This window comes from Gobio gobio, assembly GCF_949357685.1.
Source record: "Gobio gobio genome assembly, chromosome: 12".
Taxonomy (NCBI): Eukaryota; Metazoa; Chordata; class Actinopteri; order Cypriniformes; family Gobionidae; genus Gobio; species Gobio gobio.
Genome location: NC_137105.1, coordinates 24,569,431 through 24,590,860, shown reverse-complemented (window position 1 = coordinate 24,590,860; position 21,430 = coordinate 24,569,431). Strand labels below are relative to the sequence as shown.

Here is a 21,430-nt window from a genome sequence, read left to right as displayed (position 1 = left end):
ATGCAGAGCTGCCAACTTTTCGAAAAATCTTGGAGTGAGATTTGGTGGGGCCAACCAAAATTGTCGCCGTACAAAGCAATTTTTTTTTCAGGGTTATTGGGACACTTTTTTCCCAGTCATTTCAATTAAAAAAGTTTTTCTATTTGGAAACAATAAATCTGTACTTATTTTAATAATTTTATTTCACATCCTGCCCACTGATGTCCTAAAAGCAATGTTGCTATTGAAATACAGTGAATGTAATGTAGGCTATGCAATACATTGTGCAAAAAGGGGGTTTATACGGTGGCCAAAAACAAAATTAATAATTTTGAAAAAGCATTAGAATAGCCTACTTGATTACCCCATAATGGTCACTTTCATAAAAATATATTTACTTGTGGGTTTAAAATTCCACATATGGCACATTTACTGTCCAACAACAAATATTTTAGAAATGTGTATATTTTAGTCAGAATTATTGAGCTATTTGCAGGTGGCGGCGCTCGAGTACGGAAGCTTGAATTTTAGCGGAGATTCACTTGCAGAAGCTCGTCCTCTCCAGACAGCAAAATGGACATATTTGCACGACTTTCTAACATTTACAGATGGAGAATATAATGTGAAATGTAAGTTATGCACTGAGGAAAACACCACATCTCACCACAAACACCGCAAGTAGGCTATTTGTAAAGATATCTGTCATCTCTCAGAGCATCTGAAAGGGCAAGCTGCTTTAAACTATACATGTGAAATATCTTACCAGTTATTTTGAAGCCCTCAATATAAAACATGTGTCATGTTTAGGACAAATTGTATCATGCACTTTCCCTGCATCAGCTCCTTCTGCACCGCTGTTTTTCAGATGCGTTCGTACCAATCTACTCGAGAATGCTCGCCTGGCTTTGCTTGACTATTTATTTTCGTTTCGAATTGTTTAGTTTAAAACAGGCTTAATGGACCACTTGTAACATGTTTCTGCAGTTGTTTTTGAAATACAACCCCTCCTTGTGAAAAATCTGTAATGTTACACATATGTGACATTGGGCGTTTGATAAATTTTTTATGTTACATATATGTCATATGGCATTTATTTCTCAGTTTTTAAAAAAAACATTTAATATTTTTTTTGCTAAATAGCTGTTTTTTCTGTTTCTATTCTTTTCCACAACATTCATCAAAATTATGCACATTATTAAAAAATGATTAACAAAACATATGAAGCCATTGACGGATCTTCCAACACTTATCCCCTGCTTGCTGATTTTAAGAATCATTGTTGTCAGTGAAATGTAGACATGCTAGTAGAGTCTGAAAACAGTTGCGTAACATTTTGTCAGCCACCATGGCATGTCATTTTGTCATTTTCCCAAGTATGCATGATTTCCTGACATTTGGTGCAGATCATGCGCAGATCAATACCAATCAATATTTTAATTATATTAAACAGTGCTGTTAACATTTGTCTGAGTCCCAAAACATAGAGAAAATATAGAACACTAAAAAAATTATTAAATCTGCTAAATTAATTGAGCAGCTCATTCATATTTTTCTTAATATGACAAATACATAACATCAAAATTCCACCAACTGTTGTAAGGTTAACAGCCCGATGTGACATATGTCACCACTGTTTTAAGGTTAACAGCCCGATGTGACATATATGTCAGGTTAACAGCCCGATGTGACATATATGTCACCACTGTTTAAAGGTTAACAGCCCGATGTGACATATATGTCACCACTGTTTTAAGGTTAACAGCCCGATGTGACATATATGTCACCACTGTTTTAAGGTTAACAGCCCGATGTGACATATAGGGCCTATGTCACCACAATATTTTCGTGACTTGTTTTATATCAATTTGTTTAAGAAATTTATTAAAATCAGGTTAAGTGTAATCTATGATAAGTTATTAAAATGTTAGAATTGTTGCATGGGTTGAAACATACCTTTAGTAACAAAAACAAGTGTGTTAAAAAAATTGCTCACACTGCAACATGTGCTAACCAGACAGACCACCATTTTGGAAATGTTGCCATGGCAACAAAAAATGCACAAATTGTCACATGACTGAACCTGGGTGTTACTTATATGTCACTTAGGGACTTCCTGAGTTGAAATTTAGGGATATTGCTTTAAAAAAGACCTTTCCAGATAATCACCAGTGTTTGTGACACCCGTGTCACTGTGGGTTCTTATGGGTTAAACTTTGCGGAAATTGGAAACTGGAAGTGTTCTGTTAACTCTGCTAATTACTAAAACTAAATATATTAAACTAAATCTGTTCACAAAATAAAAATGAACAAAACCATTAATTAAACTAACTAAAACTAAACTGAAATTTATAGGAAATGTATTACAATAAAAAGTTATTTAAAATGAAAACTATAAGAACCTTGAATACAACTTGACTGTAAATTAAATTTTTTTGTGTAAAAACATTAAATTGTACAAGTTTTTATAATAAGATATCAATTGTTTTAATGATATAATTGTTTCTATTCTAATTTGTTTTTTGAAATCTAAACATTCAAATGTTTTTTTAACAGATTTATTAAAACACATTAAATATTGAAAAAAAGGTTAAGAAAATATATTTAAAGTAATGTACTGCATATACAAAATGCTCCTCCCTGGAGTTCCTTTTTCTAGCTAACTACTGAGCGGTGGTAACAATGGCGGTGTTCTACAGAAGAAAGGCATACAGACAAAATGTCAAGATCAATAGTGCTTAGCAACAAGAATTAAAAAAATATATTACTATATGTGCACTGTTACACTTATTGCTGTTGCTTAGTTTTTAGCAAGTCCACCAGTTGTGTCTCTCAGAGTCAGGATAAAGGAGGAGAGTTGGACGTGGGGCTAGCAACCCCACAGTATAAAAACGGTTTGCTACAGAAACGGCAACAACAGAAATAACAGATACTTTTGATACTTTTTCCATGGACAAGGAAGGTTCTTCAATTCAGAGATGCTTGAGGTGGGGAAAGCCATAATGAAGCCACCAAATTGACTTCCCTTCTTTCGAACAGGAGGATAAATATGGATATGTGGAATGTACGGACCATGTATGAGTCAGGTAAGACTGTGCAGGTTGCAGCAGAGATGAGGAACAACAATCTGACCCTGCTATAAGTGATACAAGATGGACACAGTCGGGCAAGAGGCGACTGAGGACCGGAGCGCTACTACTGTACTCTGGGCTTCATATTGTCCAAACAGGCGCAGAGTGCACTGACTGGTTGTCAGAAGCATGGCCCAATAATAATTACAGCATCATTCAGGACATCTGAACATCATCCAATTCTATGCTCCGACTAATGAGAGGGAAGATAAGGATAAAGACCAGTTCTACAGTAGACAGCAGAAGATCCTGGGAACATTCCCAGATAGAGACATCATTATCCTTATGGGCGACTTTAATGCCAAGACTGGATCTGATAACAAGGGATATGAGCAAGTCATGGGGACTCATGGACTGGGAACCATGAATGAGAATGGAGAGAGATTTGCAGACGTGTGCAATCAACAACTTGGTCATTGGATGTAGCGCCCAAGGTTATTATACACAGTCCAACAAAATATGTTTAACGGAGAGGGGAATCTTACAAAACATGCACAAAGTTGGGTCTTCACCTTTAAGAGTCAAACTATGACTTATATGACAAACAATGGTCTGAGATTGAACAAAGAACCAAATAAATGCAATGTAAATATATAAAAGTAAAACTGATAAATTCCAGACAAACTCATTCATATTAAAGATGAAATATTGTTAAACAATTAAAAGCTTTTTTAATTTCTCAGTAGTACAATGTAGGCTAGCAGTGTGACCACAGCTAAAGTCATCTGACTACAGCCAACACAAACTGTTGTGAAGACACTGACAGTGTGATTGAATAATGAAGTGTATATGCTGTGTGTGTGTGTCCTGGTATTCCCTACTTTGTGGGGAAATGTCTCAACACGATAATATTATTAGTAGTAAATAATTTGTAAAAACAATGATAACACCTTCGAGCCTGTCAATATTATGCAAACATGAAATCTCAAACACACAGTAATACTTGCTACTATAATTTCTGTTGCACCTGCGTCTTTCGTCGCGTATGAAACAGCGTTCTAAAAGCAGTGAGCTTAAGTTCAACGTGCGTCTCATTACCTTCTGTAATTTCCCATTTCACTGCCACGAACGCATTCTTTGTGAACAGCCGTTTAGGACTAAGGTTAGCAATGTTCACTGCACGTGTCGCATCACAGTACAGCGGTTAATCTCCTCCGCTCACTTCACGTGCAGTAGCGCCATAAACAGACACCCTCAACCGCCACAGATCAGATTTTCCGCCAGTAAAGAGAGGTTATTAATTACGAAAATGAATATTTATTTTTGCTAATTATTATTTTATTTCAGTTAGTTTTTCAGTAACTGTTTGTAGTTTTGTTTAGTTTTTCATTTATCATGATTTTTTAAAGGGGCTATTTGCAACTTGTTCCCCAAAATAAACGTAACAATAGCCTTTTTATTTTACCATTTATGTCTCAAACATCTCCTGATGAGCGTACTGACACCTTGTCCGCTCACAGTGGGTGCACCTATAAGCCTGTATCCTATTTTTCCTATTTTCTGGCGGGTCGTCTTTTCCCGCGCTGTCTGCGGATGTGACGTCACCACCGCTGCGAGAGCGAGCAGAAAATGAGAGCAGTTCTGTTTTTTGGCCACAGGTGTCAGTCGCGAGTTTAAATTTCAGAAAAACGCATATAGCCCCTTTAATTTTATTTCAGTTTACGAAAATGTTTTTTGACCAATAGTTTTAGTCTTAGTTTCAGTTTTCGTTTACGAAAATAACCTTGGTAGCGCCTTTCCCCACAAATGGATCCAACTGGTTATCTCCAGACAGCAAGACTCAGATACAGTGCATCCGGAAAGTATTCACAGCGCTTCACTTTTTCCACATTTTATGTTACAGCAATATTCCAAAATGGATCGAATTCATTATTTTCTTCAAAATTCTACAAACAATACCCCATAATGACTAAATTAAAAGTTTATTTGAAATCTTTGCAAATTTATAAAAAAAAATTTTTTTTTAAAATCAAATGGAGATTCACAGCCTTTTTTCAATACTTTGTTGAAGCGCCTTTGGCACCAATTACAGCCTCAAGTCTTTGCAAGACTGGAAAAAACTTGCATGTGCCAGAATGTCTGGTTGAGGAACAAGGACTCTGAGAAAATAAAAGAAATTAGCATCTGAACTCAATCATAAAGTTAGCGCTCCCATCCGAGACGACGTCCCACTGAGTGAATGATCTGAGAATGGCTTCAATGTACACGACTTTCCTTCACCTACTTCTTCCCCCAATCTCTCCTCCAGAATTCACACAATCTATATGGTTGAATGTCAATTCTCACTATAGAGTATTATACATGTTTGATATCGTTTGAAATGTCTCAGTGCGACTGGTACAAAGATCTCATCCCCACAGAAGTAAACAAGAAGATAATAAAAGTTAAGAGATATTTTGCTTATTACGTTGGGTGTGGCTTCGGCCAAATGGCCTACCTCCCGCTGTCAATACAGGCAGATAGGACAGTGATTAATGTAAATTCCCATTGTTTCCATTTGAAAGAGGTTTCTGTCTTGGTCTGAGTACTTAAAGCAATGTTTCAGAAGGGTCAGGGCACAAACTTTTACATCGTTCAGCCCATAACGTTGAGTGTCTCCTAGATGCTCAGCGTTATGTAGCTTTTTAGGGTTACATATATTATTAAATTAAATTTAGCTCAATAGGGAATTATGGGTATTAATATTTAGAGATTTATGATTAATTACAACAGGTTATAATCGAATCAAATCTCCAAAATCACCCAAAAAGGGGAATACCTAACCTAGGTATTGTTAACAACAATTTATTGCAATTAACTACGGATATATCTATATTAAATAATCACAGAATAACCTCTAAGGAGTGGATTATTAATTCCTCTGGTCCGTTCCGTTTAACAAACGAGCAGTAGCCTACAATCCTTATCAACTCTCACAAGGTCTTCTACCCAATTTTCGGGAAGTTTATCCCTTTGGCCACAAAGGATAAACTTTCCGAACTATGAAATTAATTAAAGCATTCAAAGATACTTATAAGAGCTCGTAGCTTAGATCTGACATTAAGGGACTCGTGTTTTGTGAGCGACAACAGTGACAATCTAACGTGGATACAATGGCTTTAATAATTGATAGGCTACTACGATTACATACGACTAAATAAAGAATACATGTATATACAGAATAACGAAAAGTAAAGAAAGAGGATGAGAAGAAAGGAAGGGAAGAAGGGTATGATCAAGTCCGATCCGACACTTTCCCAAACGTAACCACTAGAGCCAGCAATCATTATCACCTTAAACAGGGGTACAATATCTTAAAACGCATCTAAATTTCGATAGAATTGATACTTGTGTGGTGACTCACAAGTTAAACAGAGAGACATTCACCCAGAGACTGTACCTTTAAGGGAGCGGGGTTTTGAGTTCAGCACTTCCGGGTTAACGTTGTGTGACTGTTGTTTACATTTCGCTGTACAGTAATGTAAGTTTGAAGTGGATAGTAAAGCTGACTCGACGCATCTCTGTCTCCAGTCTCCTCACTTATAACACTCCACACTTGCATGGTTTCTTTGTGTTGTGTAAAGCAAGATGCTTGCGTTGGTGTTTCTCAGAGAGGTGACGGGAGGGGAGGAAAAGCAAGGACTCCGATGAGACAAACTTTCAAGTTGACTGACCAAAGATGTGCTTGTGTTACTGTCCTTTAAAGTCCATTAACCTACGCCCATCTTCCCTGAGATGACCAATCATTGGTGTGAATTTCAGGCAGGAGAGAATTTCTTTGTTCGGACTTTATTACTCGATGGAATGTTCTTGCGGGAGGCCAGAATTAGTAAAGTTTCACTCCAAAAGGACTAAACATACTAACTGTACATATCATAATCATGTACTTTGCACCATTGACTAAGACAAAGAAAGCGAAACCTTTAGACATCAAACATGCCTTGGTTTAAATGCATAAAAGCAGTGCATCTTCTTTACAGAGCCATTTTGAGCATTTAGGATGATTTTTACATCACACAAACATAAACAATATAGGAAGCATGCATATACTTAAGAAATCATCATACATGTAATTTCTGTGATAGTTTAATTATAGGCTAAATAAAGAGGAATGCTTGTGTATGTGCGTGTTGAGGTGATTCTCCCGCCATTCTCAACTGAGGGGTGAGTTACAGGTTCTGGCTGATTAGGATCTGATTGAAGCTCTCACAGGACCATCATCGTATCTTCTGGTCACACACTCTGGCTGGTCATAAACCAGTCAGTGGTGCAATCTAACTCAGACTTGTTGGAGCCATTGGAGCAGGGATTTAATTTATATGCAGAGCTGAGGAAGAGAAGAGCATCTCTGATGTTCCTCAAAACGACTCATCCCTTTGATCCTATGAGAGAGAGACTCTAGACGCTAGTTATGTACTTTTAAGAAGTCAGGTATCCATATTTTATTCTTTACTTCAGAGTATTTGATGTTATGTATGGGTTATCTTTGAATTGATTATGTAATTGCCGTTATACATTTACCTGACTGTTAATAAATGGTTACATTTTGATTTATTCTGACTTACTCTGGAATTATTAACTATCTCTAGTAGATTATGAACGGGTAAAATTTCAACAAAGGGTTAAACAGAATAATTAAATGTGTGGTAACTATTAAATATAAATTACCAAATAACCAATTGGCATTCTAACCAAAATTCGAGATTATGATCAAATGGAGTCAGATAAAGATGAATTAGACTTAAATCCCTTTGCCCAGATGAAAACAGAACGTTCGCGCAGCGACCTTCACCCGCGGATCGTTAGCCTCCATTGGGATGATCTTAGCGGGCCTTACATCTTTTTGAGTATGATGGTACAAGCTTGGCACACCTACTTTTGGGCAGTTTCTTCCAATCTTCTTTGCAGGACCTCTCAAGCTCCATCAGGTTGGATGGGGAGCGTCGGTGCACAGCCATTTTCAGATCTCTCCTGAGATGTTCAATCGGATTCAAGTCTGGGCTCTGGCTGGGCCACTCAAGGACATTCATACCCCTTTTCCACCAGAATGAACCGGGTGCTAGTTCAGAGCCAGTGCTAGTGCCAGTTCATAGTTGGTTCCACTGACAAGCTTTCTAAGAACCGGTTTGCATTTCCACATGCTGAGAGCCACAACAGAGCCAGGTCTTACGTCACCGTATACGTCTCATCTTTCTCAGCAACGCTAGCGAGACAGCGGGAAACAAAAACACACCAGGCTTGTTTAGATGCATCGGCGCTGCGCAGACGATCAGCGTATGATATCAAAACACTGCATGAGTGAATCAAAAGCATAATGAGTCGTATGCTGTCGTTGGACTCGTTGTCATACGGCGATCGGTCTGCACAGCACCTCTGCATTTCGAACAAGCCTTCCATCAACAATGGCAAACGTTGCGTTACTATTGATGCACATGGCTTTACGATCCTACATCGGCATCAAAACACGGCGAATCCAATGCATTCATGCAGCTCGCCGTAATTTATATAGACGGAGATTGCAAACGAGCAGCAGCTGTTAGCTCGATTGGCTGCTATTTAAAAAATGGCGGTCACAAGTTTGTGTTCGTCTTGTTGGTCACGGTAACCCCACCCCCAGCGCCTGACGCAATCGGTTCTTACTTCTAGACCAGCAATGTTTTGGTGCTACTTAAGAACCACTTTTCCTGGTTCGGAGCTGGTGCTTTGGGTGTGGAAAGACAAAGAACTGATTTGAAACTAGGCTCTGGCTCCGAACTACACCAGCACTGCCTTGGTGGAAAAGAGGTATCACAGAGTTGTCCTGTAGCCACTTCTTTTTTATCTTGGCTGTGTGCTTAGGGTCGTTGTCCTGTTGGAAGATGAACCTTCGCCCCAGTCTTAGGTACAGAGTACTCTGGAGCAGGTTTTCATCAAGGATGTCTCTGTACATTTCTGCATTCATCTTTCCCTTGATCCTGACTAGTCTCGCAGTTCCTGCTGCTGAAAAACATCCCCACAGTATTCTTCACTGGTATTGGTGATGAGCGGTGACTGGTTTCCTCCAGATGTCATGCTTGCCATTCAGGCCAAAAAATTCAATCTTTGTTTCATCAGACCAGAGAATTTTGCTTCAGGTGCCTTTTGGCAAACTCCAGGCAGGCTGTCATGTGCCTTTTACTGAGGAGTGGCTTCTACCATACAGGCCTGATTGGTGGAATTTTGCTGAGATGGTTGTTCTTCCAGAAGGTTCTCCTCTCCACAGAGAAATGCTGGAGCTCTGTCAGAGGGACCTCCCTGGCTAAAGCCCATAATACACTGCACTTGGGTACGACATGTATGCAGACTGTACGATGATGACACCTATTGACTCGTAGGCTATGATACCCGTTTCTATAGAAGGATAAAACGTTATCAGCATGCACTAGTGGTAAACAAAAAGACCATTATGAATAACACTTTTCCAGTTGTAGTTTTTTGTGTGCTATAAAAAAAGAGGACACGGCGAAAGAGGAAGGAAAAACATATTGAGGTAAGCAGTTTGTCACGTTGATTTCTTGTTGCATTTTTAGTGGCTGGTCAGTAGACGTAGGCCATAGCAGCAAACACACTGAGATGACCATGCTGAATTTACGACAGTCAGAAAATTATCGTAGGCTATCTTTGGTCGCAAGACAGTGACAACAGCCATCTTGGAACCTCTCGCATTGTACAACATTGTGGTTCCTAATCGGTGGTCCTATCACAGAAATCGCCACGATTGCTTTACAATGGCAATCTTTCATCTGGGACAGCTGAAAATCGTGCAGTGTGTCCCAGACTTAAGGCCCTTCTCCTGGTGGTTCCAAACGTCTTCCATTTACGGATGATGAAGGCCACTGTGCTCATTGGGACCTTCAATGCTGCAAAAATTTTCCTGTACACTTCCCCAGATCTGTGCTTTGATACAATCCTGTCTTGGAGGTCTAGAGACAATTCCTTGGACTTCATGGCTTGGTTTGTGCTCTGACATGCACTGTTAAATAAGGCAGTGTTTCCCAACCAAGGTGCCGTCTGACGAGAGCAGGGGTGCCGTGTAAAAGTCCTTCAAATATATAATATATATATATATATATACACATTTCTCAAATAATTCTCTCTTTGTAAACGTTGTTCAATGCATGCGAGTGCAGCCGGATGTTCGAATATGACCAGTCATTTTCGCCGTCATCACCCGGCTGTAGTGCCAGAAGACTCGAATGAGAAGTCGGGCGCGCTGTGAGAAAATTTGTCTCTGTGCACTTATCCGAAAGCGCGCACACGTCTCACAGCGCGCAAATATTGAGTTCTCTTTCAAGTCTTGCTCTTGAAAACTCACAAAAAGTATGTCAACATGTCCATCTTGATGAGTATTCTAGCAGACAGTCTGTATATGCCTTAAGTAAACTTTATACAGTCGAGAAAGACGACGCACATCCGTGCTTTAGGTCTTAAAGGGGCAGTAGCCTTCCAGACATGGGGACTTGTGACTTGATGACTTGGACTCGAGTCGACTTGAGTCGCTATTTTTATGACTTGTGACTTGATAAAAAATAAAAAACTTGAGACTTGACTCGGACTTGGAAGTTAAAGACTTGGGACTTGACTTGACTTGAGGCACGATGACTTAAATTACTTGAGTGTTAATTACATCATGTTTTCAGTTTAAATATAAAATATATAAATTATTTAAAACAATAACGTTGACCCAGCTGGAGCGCAGGCTGAGAATAGCGTTGTCATGACTAGATCACGACACTATCATCAGTCATGCCCTCTCTTACCTTAAGCACACCACGCCCACTTAGATCAGATATCACATCAACATGTCAGCCAGCCGGAGGGGTACTGAGGGGCATCGCTTTCGGCTTCAACAATTATTCGTAAGATAGCAAAAGACGAACAGCGCGTTGCAAGACATGCAACATTAAAATCACGGACAGCCAGATGACAACCTCCAATTTTGTCCGTCATTTGAAGTGCAATTTGTTAATGTTATCTGGTTAGCTGGTAGTTAGCTAATGTAATAATAGTTAAAGTAGCCACTAGTCATTAACCCTCATACCGTGTTGGGGACAAATGTGGGCAAAATATTTTTTTATTTATTTTTTAAAAATACTTCCCTTGATCTGAGCAGTACGAGACTTGGCTACTCTTCCTAAGTTTGCCACCTAAACACACACAGAAAAGTGAGTGAGTGTATGTGAGAGAGAAAGGAGAAATGTAACAAAGTTTAATGTTAACTGTTTTTGAGAGAGAGAGAGAGAGAGAGAGAGAGAGAGGGAGGTGTTCAGAGAGGAGTCTGTTAGATGTTAAGCTGTTATTTGTTTTATGGACTCAATGTTGAAATATTAAAACATTTCAAACACTGTTGGCAGAAGTTTACTGTTTACTGACAATTACTTATATCTTGTATTTTCACTTTATTACGACCAGATTCTGCAGGTAAAATTACAATAAGGTGACTTGACTTGGACTTGACATGACCTACTACAGGACTTGACTTGCCCAAGAAAAAAATACTTGGGACTTGAGACTTGAAGGTTCAGACTTGAGACTTACTTGAGACTTGCACATGTGTGACTTGGTCCCATCTCTGGCCTTTACTGCGGTCTGTTTAATGTCAAACAACAAAAGACAAGGACATCACTCACTGCTCTTGATTGAATAGCTTTTGTATGTTTCATAGGATTAATCTTTAATTTATACAGTCAAATATGCAATGTTACATTTGATACATTTCTGTACCTGAAAACTAATGTTAGACGTACCTGAAAAACCAGAAATTTTATTAGTAGGCCTATCTTTGCTCAATAGTATTTATTTGTGCTGCTGCTTGTATTTAAATTATTTGTTCTTTTTTCCCCTGAACATATAAATACTGAACCAGACCGAAACCGTGATACAAACCGAACCGTGAGCAATCTGTACCGTTACACCCCTAGTGTAACTTATGCGAGGGGGTGCCACAAAACTGAGAAAATTGTTAAAGGGTGCCATGACTGAAAAAAGGTTGGGAAACACTGAGGGAACTTATATAGACAGGTGTGTGCCTTTCCAAATCATGTCCAGTCAACATCTACCACAGGTGGACTCCAATCAAGTTATAGAATCATCTCAAGGATGATCAGTGGAAACAGGATGCACCTAAGCTCAATTTTGAGTGTCATGGCAAAGGCTTTTTTTTAATTTTTTTATAAATTTGCAAAGATTTCAAAATAATCTTCTTTCACGTTGTCATTATAGGGTATTGTTTGTAGAATTTCGAGGAAAATAATGAATTTAATCCATTTTGGAATAAGGCTGTAACAACATAAAATGTGGAAAAAGTGAAGCGCTGTGAATACTTTCTGGATGCACTGTAATAGGAAATTAATGGAAGAGATTGTTTTGGCGGTACAGCAGCTCTAGAAAAAAGTTATTGTCCAGCTAAAGCAAGTTTTTGATTGATTTATTACCTTTGTAAAAAATCATAAGTTATTTACTTTGGTGCCCCTTACACAACACCATTTTCAACTAAAATAGAAAACTCTTAATGTGTTCCGACCGTTTATTTGCATTACAAATTCTTCTCCATTCCACTCCATAGTTGTATTTGTCTGCAAGAGTATGAACCATCCTTGAAAAAGTAATACTGTACATCAAGTGAAAGAACCAATAAGCTCATTGGCATAGAGCGTTTAATGAGTGTTTAATAAATAACAGAGCATTAGATGGGTTAGTGGAAAATATGTAATGATGTAATGATAAATGTGATAGTGATCAATTTAAATCAAACAAATCACACCAAAAGTGTTTTTTAGCACATGCTAAAGATGTTCACGCAACAAAATTTGCCAACTGTTTTTTATAAACAGTATAAATTAAACACGCCCATACACAAGCAGTTTGATTTATATACCCATCTGATGAGATGAATCAGGTGTGTTTGATTAGGGAGACATCCAAAATGTTTTGGAGGTACAACAGGACCAGGTTTGGGAACCACATATACTATTGATAGTACTCATCTGATTTGAACAGGAAACACCCTATTCTTTCAAGTAACCCTTGAATCTAAATGGCTAACCCTGGTTTAAACAGATGTCGTATTTGTGACATTGTTTTTGTACATAGACACATTTCAGACAGTTTCATCTCATTCTAGTAAAGCATCTGATAGTTCAATTGGTCCAGTTCACATGAGAAAAGAAAGGATGAGACTTAATATCCTCCACACCGACTACTCCTGCACCAAGCCGCTCCACTGGATTATACTGCAACAACTACAGACAGAGACAGAGACAGAGGGTTTCAGTAAAATGTAATTTCTTTTAAGCAATAGCTTAATCCAAGAAAATAAAATTCAGTTCTTTATTCAACCTTATTTTTCAATGGAAAACAAACATTTCATTGTGACCATATGAGATTTGTTGAGATCAAAATATTAATGTCGAAAATATCAACATCACTGATGTGAAAACAGCATTGGTTCTCGAGTCTACTAATGGAAAGTGAATTGTGGATGCAAACGGGCTAGACGTGAGCTTTGGCACAGTAAATAATAATTCTTCTTGAAGTTCTTTTAACTGATCATATTAGCTACTTTACCTGTTGCACACCACTTTTCAAAAAGGGCTGTTTTCTTTCACGCAAACTCCACAAATGTCTGACTAGTAGATTTTGCATGCTTCCTAAAGCATTTGGGTAGGCTTTAGAAATGCACCTCATTTTCATTAAATTCTATAAAGAAAACGATCAAAGAAAGCTCCCTTTCCAATCGTTTGAGCAGCGCGCGCTGAACCTGTCAATCAAACAGGAGTTTATCAGTGACGCGTTTATCAGTGACTCCCGTTTTATTCAACGAATCTCAACTAGATCCCGTTTGCATTGTCAGTGAAGATGAAAGCATTCGTTAGTGTACAGAAACTGAGTTGCAATGACTAGATCGCTGCTTTCATGCGCTCAGCATGTGTGTGATCGGCTACAATGCTCATCACGGCAACCTTTCATGCCATAGATCTAAATATAATGCCATAGATCTAAATGTAATGCAACACTTTTCAAGATTAGTTAACCATGAGAGCTGAAATTGTAAAAACGAGCTAAAAGAGGGAGTAAATTAGTAATACTATTTAAAATGCAAAGACGTTAGCCAATCACAGCAGTGGGTGTTTACACTGAAGTCTCACAGCAGACACGCCCCTTAAAACGGAGCGTTCAGACCAGAGGCCTCATTTATAAACGTTGCGTACGCACAAAAGGCGGCGTACGCCGCTCTCTACGCAATAATTGGTATTTATAAAAAGCAAACTTGACAGGAAAATGTGCGGTCCTTCACGCAAGCTCTGACCCAGGCGGACGCACAAAAACGGGTGAAATGAGAAAATGGCGACACCGTCGGCAGATGGAAGAAACACGTGAATGTGTGAAACTGCAGACTGTTGTGTAAAAGAAATGGCTATGCCTCTCATAAATAACATGAAGACTTCACAAAGCAAGTCTTACAATTAACAGCCTACACGAACACCCGTTTGATCGATCTGCAGTGTAAAACAAACAAAATCAAACGAAAATTACAACAGAAATGCATATTAACACATTTGCAAAAAGAAAAGTGAAATATGTTCTGCAATAATATGGGCATGTTATGCAATTCATCCTCATAAATATGGTAAACAGAACGAAATAGCTAATGTACAAAACTGATATTCTCGTCAATGTGTCCGTCTGGCGGAGCAGATATAGATGCAATTAGATAGACTGATAGATAGATAATTAGGGAGATAGAGAGATAGATAGAGATATAGAGATAGAGAGATAGATAGAGATATAGAGATAGAGAGATAGAGAGATAGATAGATGTATTAATTGTCCACTGTGGAAAGTTGTTTTCATAGTAAAATTTCTTCATCAGCTACGGAATCATGGTATTCATGCATATGCCTTTAGTTTTATTTTTGATAAAATAACGTATGACGTATGTCTCAACCATTCAGAAAGCTGCAAGACATTACATTTGCACTGAATTAGTTCCCATTTCCACGTAGATGATAACCGACATCTGTAGCTTGTCAGATGCAATTAAATGGATGGAAATAAAATGCCCCATCACAATGCGTAATGACGCACAATGGCTGATCTTGCACTCTTAGAAGATGTGGCAAATGGAAGGATTCGGTGTGAACGCATCTTCAGACAGCAAGAAGACACACTCTGGCGATGGAGCGCTAGGCGCTTTTTTGCATCGACTTTGATGTCCGACCATTTCTTTTTTATTTCGGCCACGGTCCGAGGTTGTGAGGCTACAGAATTTACGGCGTCTGCAACCTTTTGCCACTCAAGTGCCTTTTTGGCATTAGTAATGCCCACACTGTGCCCTCCAAAACAACGTTTTTCTCCTCTTTTCCACCTTGCCAACGATAACTTCTACTTCACATTGAGTGAAGTTACGTTTTTTTTTTTCCTCTCTGTGTTTGCCATGATTTCGCAATCGATGAATATTAACTTGTGGGCGTTTCACAGACTATTTATGGGCAACTATGGGCGTGACATGAAGCCGCAAAAGCTGCGCTATATTTAGAATTGATTGTGATTTATTAAGGGAAAACTGCGTAGGATGTGCGTGCGCACAGTTTTATAAATCCGAATATTTCTGTGCGCACGCACGTCCTATGTTTCATCCGTACACCACTTCTGACGCAAATCCTACGCAAAGTTTTATAAATGAGGCCCCAGAAGGCTAAAATCAGGGTAGGAAAAATGCCTTTTATTTATAAATTATGACTATTTTTGATGTAAAAAGCATTCTAACATAACAAGTGCACCCCAGGAAACATAAAACAATATTAAAAAATGCAGTTCATGACCCCTTTAAACCTCCACCTAAATTATCCTGCGGAGGTGTGTTTACCACACATTCAAAAGTAGTTCTGTTAATGCAACTGGATGTATTTTGCAATTAGTCACTTCAGAAAGCATGGACTTGCTGAAAAGTCAAAGTCAATGCATCAAAAATATCTGGCAAAGGATAAAAAAAAAACTTGTGTTGAAGTCCCCTCCAATTATTAGAGCGGATTCAAAAACATAATTAAAGATAAATTGAGTATCCTTACTTGGAATGTATAGATTTACAATTTCTAATGTTTTGATTGCCCTCCTGAGCCAACAATACTGGTGCAAGATGCAAAGTAAAGTTGACAACCCTAATCAGATATGAACCATAATGAAGTGTGTGTCTTGTATAATACAGTATATCTGCTAACGCGTTTGTTCTTTAGCCTCATTTAAGACTTCCACTGCCATGATTGGGAAACATCTTTGGATACTTCCTAAGTATTACATGTGGAACACTTTTGAAACTTTTACTCCCTTTTTACTGCCGAGATAAACTTATCATGAAAAGGGATTATAGCATTATATTTTGATGTACTCCCACTGAATAAAAGGTTGAGGCACTGAGCACACTATAACAGTTTTATCTGTTGGGCACACGATTGCAGTGATATCGCCATTGAGTTTTGAGTGCAGAACTCCCTAAGCTTGCTCTGAAATAAAGTGATTGACAGCTCCAGTGATTATAAAGGGAGCTTTCTTTGCTCGCTTTCTGTATATAATTCAATCACAATTTAAATAATTTATTTTCATGCTACTAAGAGGAACAATGTGGAGTTAATGGTTTAGTCACTGGCCTGATTTGCAGATGTTGCATAAAAAGCCATAAGCAGCCTAAAGTGTATGCGAGTCCTTCCATATCACTGAGTAAGCTTTAGAATTAATATGGTAACTTACATTTTGTGGCATTACTAAACTTCAACTGGTTTACCAGAGAATCCACAATGAAATGTACTGAACAAATAAATAATGCTCTACTGAGACATCCTAGTGATAGTATCTCTCACTCTTTCCATTTCACTTCACTAACACGTCAGTGGACAAGACAAATGGATAATTGTGCATGCAGTCTTATGCTGATATATTCATCGCTATTACGTAATAAAGAGGTGGAAGTACAAAATGAGTCCTTTTTGCAGTTTAGATTCCAAAATTTGTTTTGGGGCCCTTCCCAGTCCTCTCACTTCTGGTCACATATATACTTTTCCACCATGGTAATATGTACCTGTTCCAGCAGAGACCGCGCCTCCTCTGACACAAATTCTGGGATGTTCAGGGATGAGTGTCTACCAATGCCAGCAGGATGACACTGATATAGAGACTACACACACAGCAAACTACAGATGAACAACTACAAACTTAAACTATAAGAGTGTTAAACTTTAACATTTTGATGTTGAAATTACAATTATCCCTCCATTACATTCATTTTAAAATTATTCACTGAAAATAATTCAACTGTTGATGAAATACTCTCACCTTTCCAACTATGAGCTCATATAGAAGGGCTCCCAAACTCCACCAATCACACGCTAGAGTCTCTTCACAGATTCCGCCCACTTCTAAATGTCATAGAGAAAGAGAAATGAAGAGTGTTTAATTTTTTTGTATTTACTGACAAAGACAAAAAGCTTTTGCAATAAAATATGCATTGGGTGTAATTGGTGTAAGAATGTCAACTCATAAACCAGCTAAATTAGTAAAGTAGTTGTATTGCTACTCTTCTAAACTTCTGGCCTTGCACCATTTCCATCCAAATATAACTGCCATGTCACCTCAAGCTGGATAATTGGAAACCTTTAGTTTGGCATTTGAACAAGGGCTCTCTACTCAAATCTGGACTCTCATCTGAGATTACAGAGACATTTTGAATGCAAGAGCTCCTTTTACTAGAAAGCTCTACGTTTTCAAGTGCCGTTTGTTTGTGTCCTTGTGCAGGAAACTATAACTTGGACCCAATTTACTGCCCAGTTGGTTCAGTACTAGAGTTCCTTCAAAATAGTTTTCTTGGGTCTCATGACTCATCTATAGTCTTAGAGGGTTTAACGGTTCTCCCTTTGAACTGTTGGAGTCAGCTACCGAGAGAATTCTGACTGTAGTTTCACGGCTCTAACATGCGACTGAAAGTTAAGTTATGTTCCTAAAGTTGCTTCTAATTCTTCCTACTCTCGGTTTGTAGTCTTGAAATCGTTTTCTTCTCCACCAATGCATAGGCTTATGTGGTTTCACTGGGTGATAAACAGCAGTTACACATTAGCATGGTACTGTGGCACTGTGGCACAGTTCAGTTTGAATGGATGTTTTGATCTTGATATGAGTTTTGATGATTATTAAATTCTGCTTTAGAAAATTATTTTTATAAAACTCTATAGTTGATTGTGGTGAATAGTAAGCTTAATGAAAGACGAAATACAGTGCATTTAATGAACAAGCACAAAACAGTACAGAATGTGTCTATAATGTTAAGACAAGCTGACCTGGTGCGCAGTACATCTTAGAGAAGGCGTTAGGGTCACATGACTCCTCTACATCACTCCAGCTACAGAAATAGGTCAGCTGCACACGACCTGAGAGAGATAGAGTGATTACACCACAGTCTTAAAAAAAAAAAAGTTATGTAGTGTGTACTGTGTACTAGTCTTTTAGTTATAATTCAAGACCCCACAAAATGGTTTAATGAATATTAAATAATATTTAAGGGCTATATCCTTTAAATAGCCAGTGGCATTGTGTGTGTAAATGCCACTGGCTATTTTTCAATATTCATTAAGCCATATTCATTAATCCATTTTGTGGGCGCGCGCAGGCACACGCGCGCACGCACGCACGTTTTTTTTACATTTCGTAGGCTTCAAAAATATAACTTAATTAAGTGAACTTAAAATAATCCTCACATAAACCCATAATAAATATCATACCTGTTCCCTTCTGTCTAACAGGTATGAAATATACAGAAATTAAATAAAGTTATCAAACAATCTGTACTGTATAAATTATAAATTAAATATAGATTAATCTTTATTTTAGCAACAAATGTTCTTTAGTCAACAGCAGTGAGTAAAATCTCTGTCATCTTATTCTATCTGTAAAAGAAAACGTGCCTAATAATTATGCATACCTGAATAAGGCATTTTTCATTTCCAGCTTTTATTAACAATTATTTATCACTTATAAATGATTAAATACAAAATAAATAGTAGTTATTAAGATTAATGTGGGTTGGAATTGTTCAAATGTGCCTGGAAATAAAATATGACCAGAAAATCAACGCGTCTAAGAATTTTGCACACACTGTATGTACCATCCCAAAAGATGGCATGCAGATGGCATGCAAAAGCTTGCTAGTAGCCTATACGCTGAGTGGATTCCTTTTTGTGACGTACTCCACAAACTTCACAGAAAAGAAACTGAGATAGCAGAAAGTGCCATCCTGTTTGTTTTCTTTATTTTGCAAAACATGTACGCAAATAAAAAATGACCCTTTTTTATACTTTTCTGTATGACCATAAATGACAGAATATTTTAAGTTGTTTCCCCTGTTATAATGAGACAAAATGATTTGGCATTGTGCAGATTCGTGTCATGGAAGTCTCACTACAGTCCAGTGATGAAATATGAAATGGGAGGCCTCAGTGCTGCTTCACTCGGTGTCTCCTCGTAGAAAGGTGAAGTAGGCTCAGATGTAGATGGCACTTTTCTCCTACTTGCTCATCTCTCCATGATTTCTTGAAAAAGCCTAATATTGAATTTTGTGCATCCGAATCGGTTACGTTTGAAAACAGCCATTGCATTTTACCCAACAGCACTTGTCAATCTATCAATTAAGAGTAATAAATCAACAATTCCTTAATTCTTTGTTTTAAGCAATCAATTACAAAAAATTACTTAAGCAAGAGTGCATTCGGTTTACTGCTTAGTGCATAATAAAGGAGGCTGTACTGTACCAACTATGCTCAGCTGTACCAACTCAGCGGGGATAAAATACCGCTAGATGGACCAAACTGTAATTTGCACTATGCCTGTTTAAAATAAATGAAAAGAAACCTAGCATTGTGGATTTTTTGCTCTTCCTGTTGTAGCAAACTCGTATCGAACCATGACCCCAAAACCGTTATGGTGAGTAACCAAAAAAAATGAATAGCCAATGGCGATACTGTAAGTTTTAAAGGATTATATCTGTCTTTAATAGTGTAATTAAGTACGTTTCAACAGTATGCAGTGAGTAGGTGATTCACCTGTGTTATTTAGCAGTATGTTGCTGGGGTTTAGGTCTCGGCATATGATTCCCTCCTGATGCAGTGCATCCAGAGCCACAACCATGTCAGCGGCCCAGCTCCTCACCAGAGCCTCTGGGATGTGCGTATCTAACGAAACAGCAGCCAACTTATCCAGCTCTTGAAACAACTTTGACACCTCCTGCTCTCCTGAAGTGCCCGCTGACCCCATCCCCACAACTTCATGTTCAACAAAGCTCTTCTGAGTTCTGGGAACAGCTGAGTCCAGCATGCCAGACAGCGTGGAGGAAGACAGAGTCAATAAGTCTGCGTTAAATGGTGTTTTTGATGGTTTGTGTAGAAGTGGAAGGGTGGCTACATCAACAGACAGGTCCAACTCAGCTTTCTCTCCTCTCTCTAGAACATCTGGCCTGCCAAATGTGGGAGAGGTTTGGTCTACAACAGCGAAAGCGATGCCTTCAGTGATAAGCTCTTCCTCTAACACGTCTACTGTGCCCCCTTCGAGTGCTGGCAGATTGACCAAAAGATCAGGCGGTTGTCCCTCAACAGCACAGCTGACATTGGCATCCTCCAATACAGCCTCTTTAAAGGAAATTACTGACACCAACTCATTTGAGCATTGATCACAGTCAGACCTCCAGAGATCTGACACTTCCTGTAGCTTCTCCAGTGGCTCTTCTGTGACCTCTATACCAGCATCTGAGGGTAAAAACAGTGGCTTGCAGACATCTTTACTCTCACTGTAGAAGAGCTCCTTTGGCGGTGATTGGTTCAGATGGTCAGGTGAACGTGTGCATTGATCCATAAAGCCAGCCAGTTTATCCTCCTCAGTGAAGAAGCACAGCTCCTGCATTGAAATCGGAGAGCACAGACTATCTGTGTTTAATACTGAACATGTATGTTTTTGGGAGCAGTGGTCTTCCTCCGGCTCCAGCTTCTCCTGCTCATACTCATTGCATAGTGTCAAGTAGCTGTTGGTGCATTCCTCCTCAGAGGTGGCACCCGAGTCTGGCAGTTGGGCTTCTAATGGACACTCCCCAATGCTTAGGCCCCGAGATTCCACACTGCTGGAACCGGTGGGCACAGGAGTCAGGGTTGAATGTATAGCTGTAGAGTGAGCTTTCTGGATGAAAGGTATGTTGAAGCTTTCGTCGGGACTGCTGCCATGCAGATACTTGCAGATATGCGTCCATAATTTACCACCTGATGAGACAAAGAGGAAGTACTAGTAAACACCTTGTT

At 38.7% G+C, this 21,430-nt stretch overlaps 1 protein-coding gene across 1 annotated transcript in view; it reads right to left on the bottom strand.

Moving 5' to 3' along the window:
* Positions 1 to 12,276: 12,276 nt before the first annotated feature.
* rps6kc1 (ribosomal protein S6 kinase polypeptide 1) overlaps positions 12,277 to 21,430 on the bottom strand; it is a 77,374-nt gene continuing 68,220 nt past the window's right edge. Inside the window, exons 11-15 of the mRNA XM_079831496.1 lie at positions 20,189 to 21,391; positions 18,431 to 18,520; positions 17,433 to 17,515; positions 17,179 to 17,274; positions 12,277 to 13,345 (exon numbers count right to left, since the gene is read on the bottom strand). Coding sequence (XP_079687622.1) covers positions 13,244 to 13,345; positions 17,179 to 17,274; positions 17,433 to 17,515; positions 18,431 to 18,520; positions 20,189 to 21,391 — 1,574 coding nt within the window. The 3' untranslated portion in view covers positions 12,277 to 13,243. The remainder of the gene's footprint in view (positions 13,346 to 17,178; positions 17,275 to 17,432; positions 17,516 to 18,430; positions 18,521 to 20,188; positions 21,392 to 21,430) is intronic.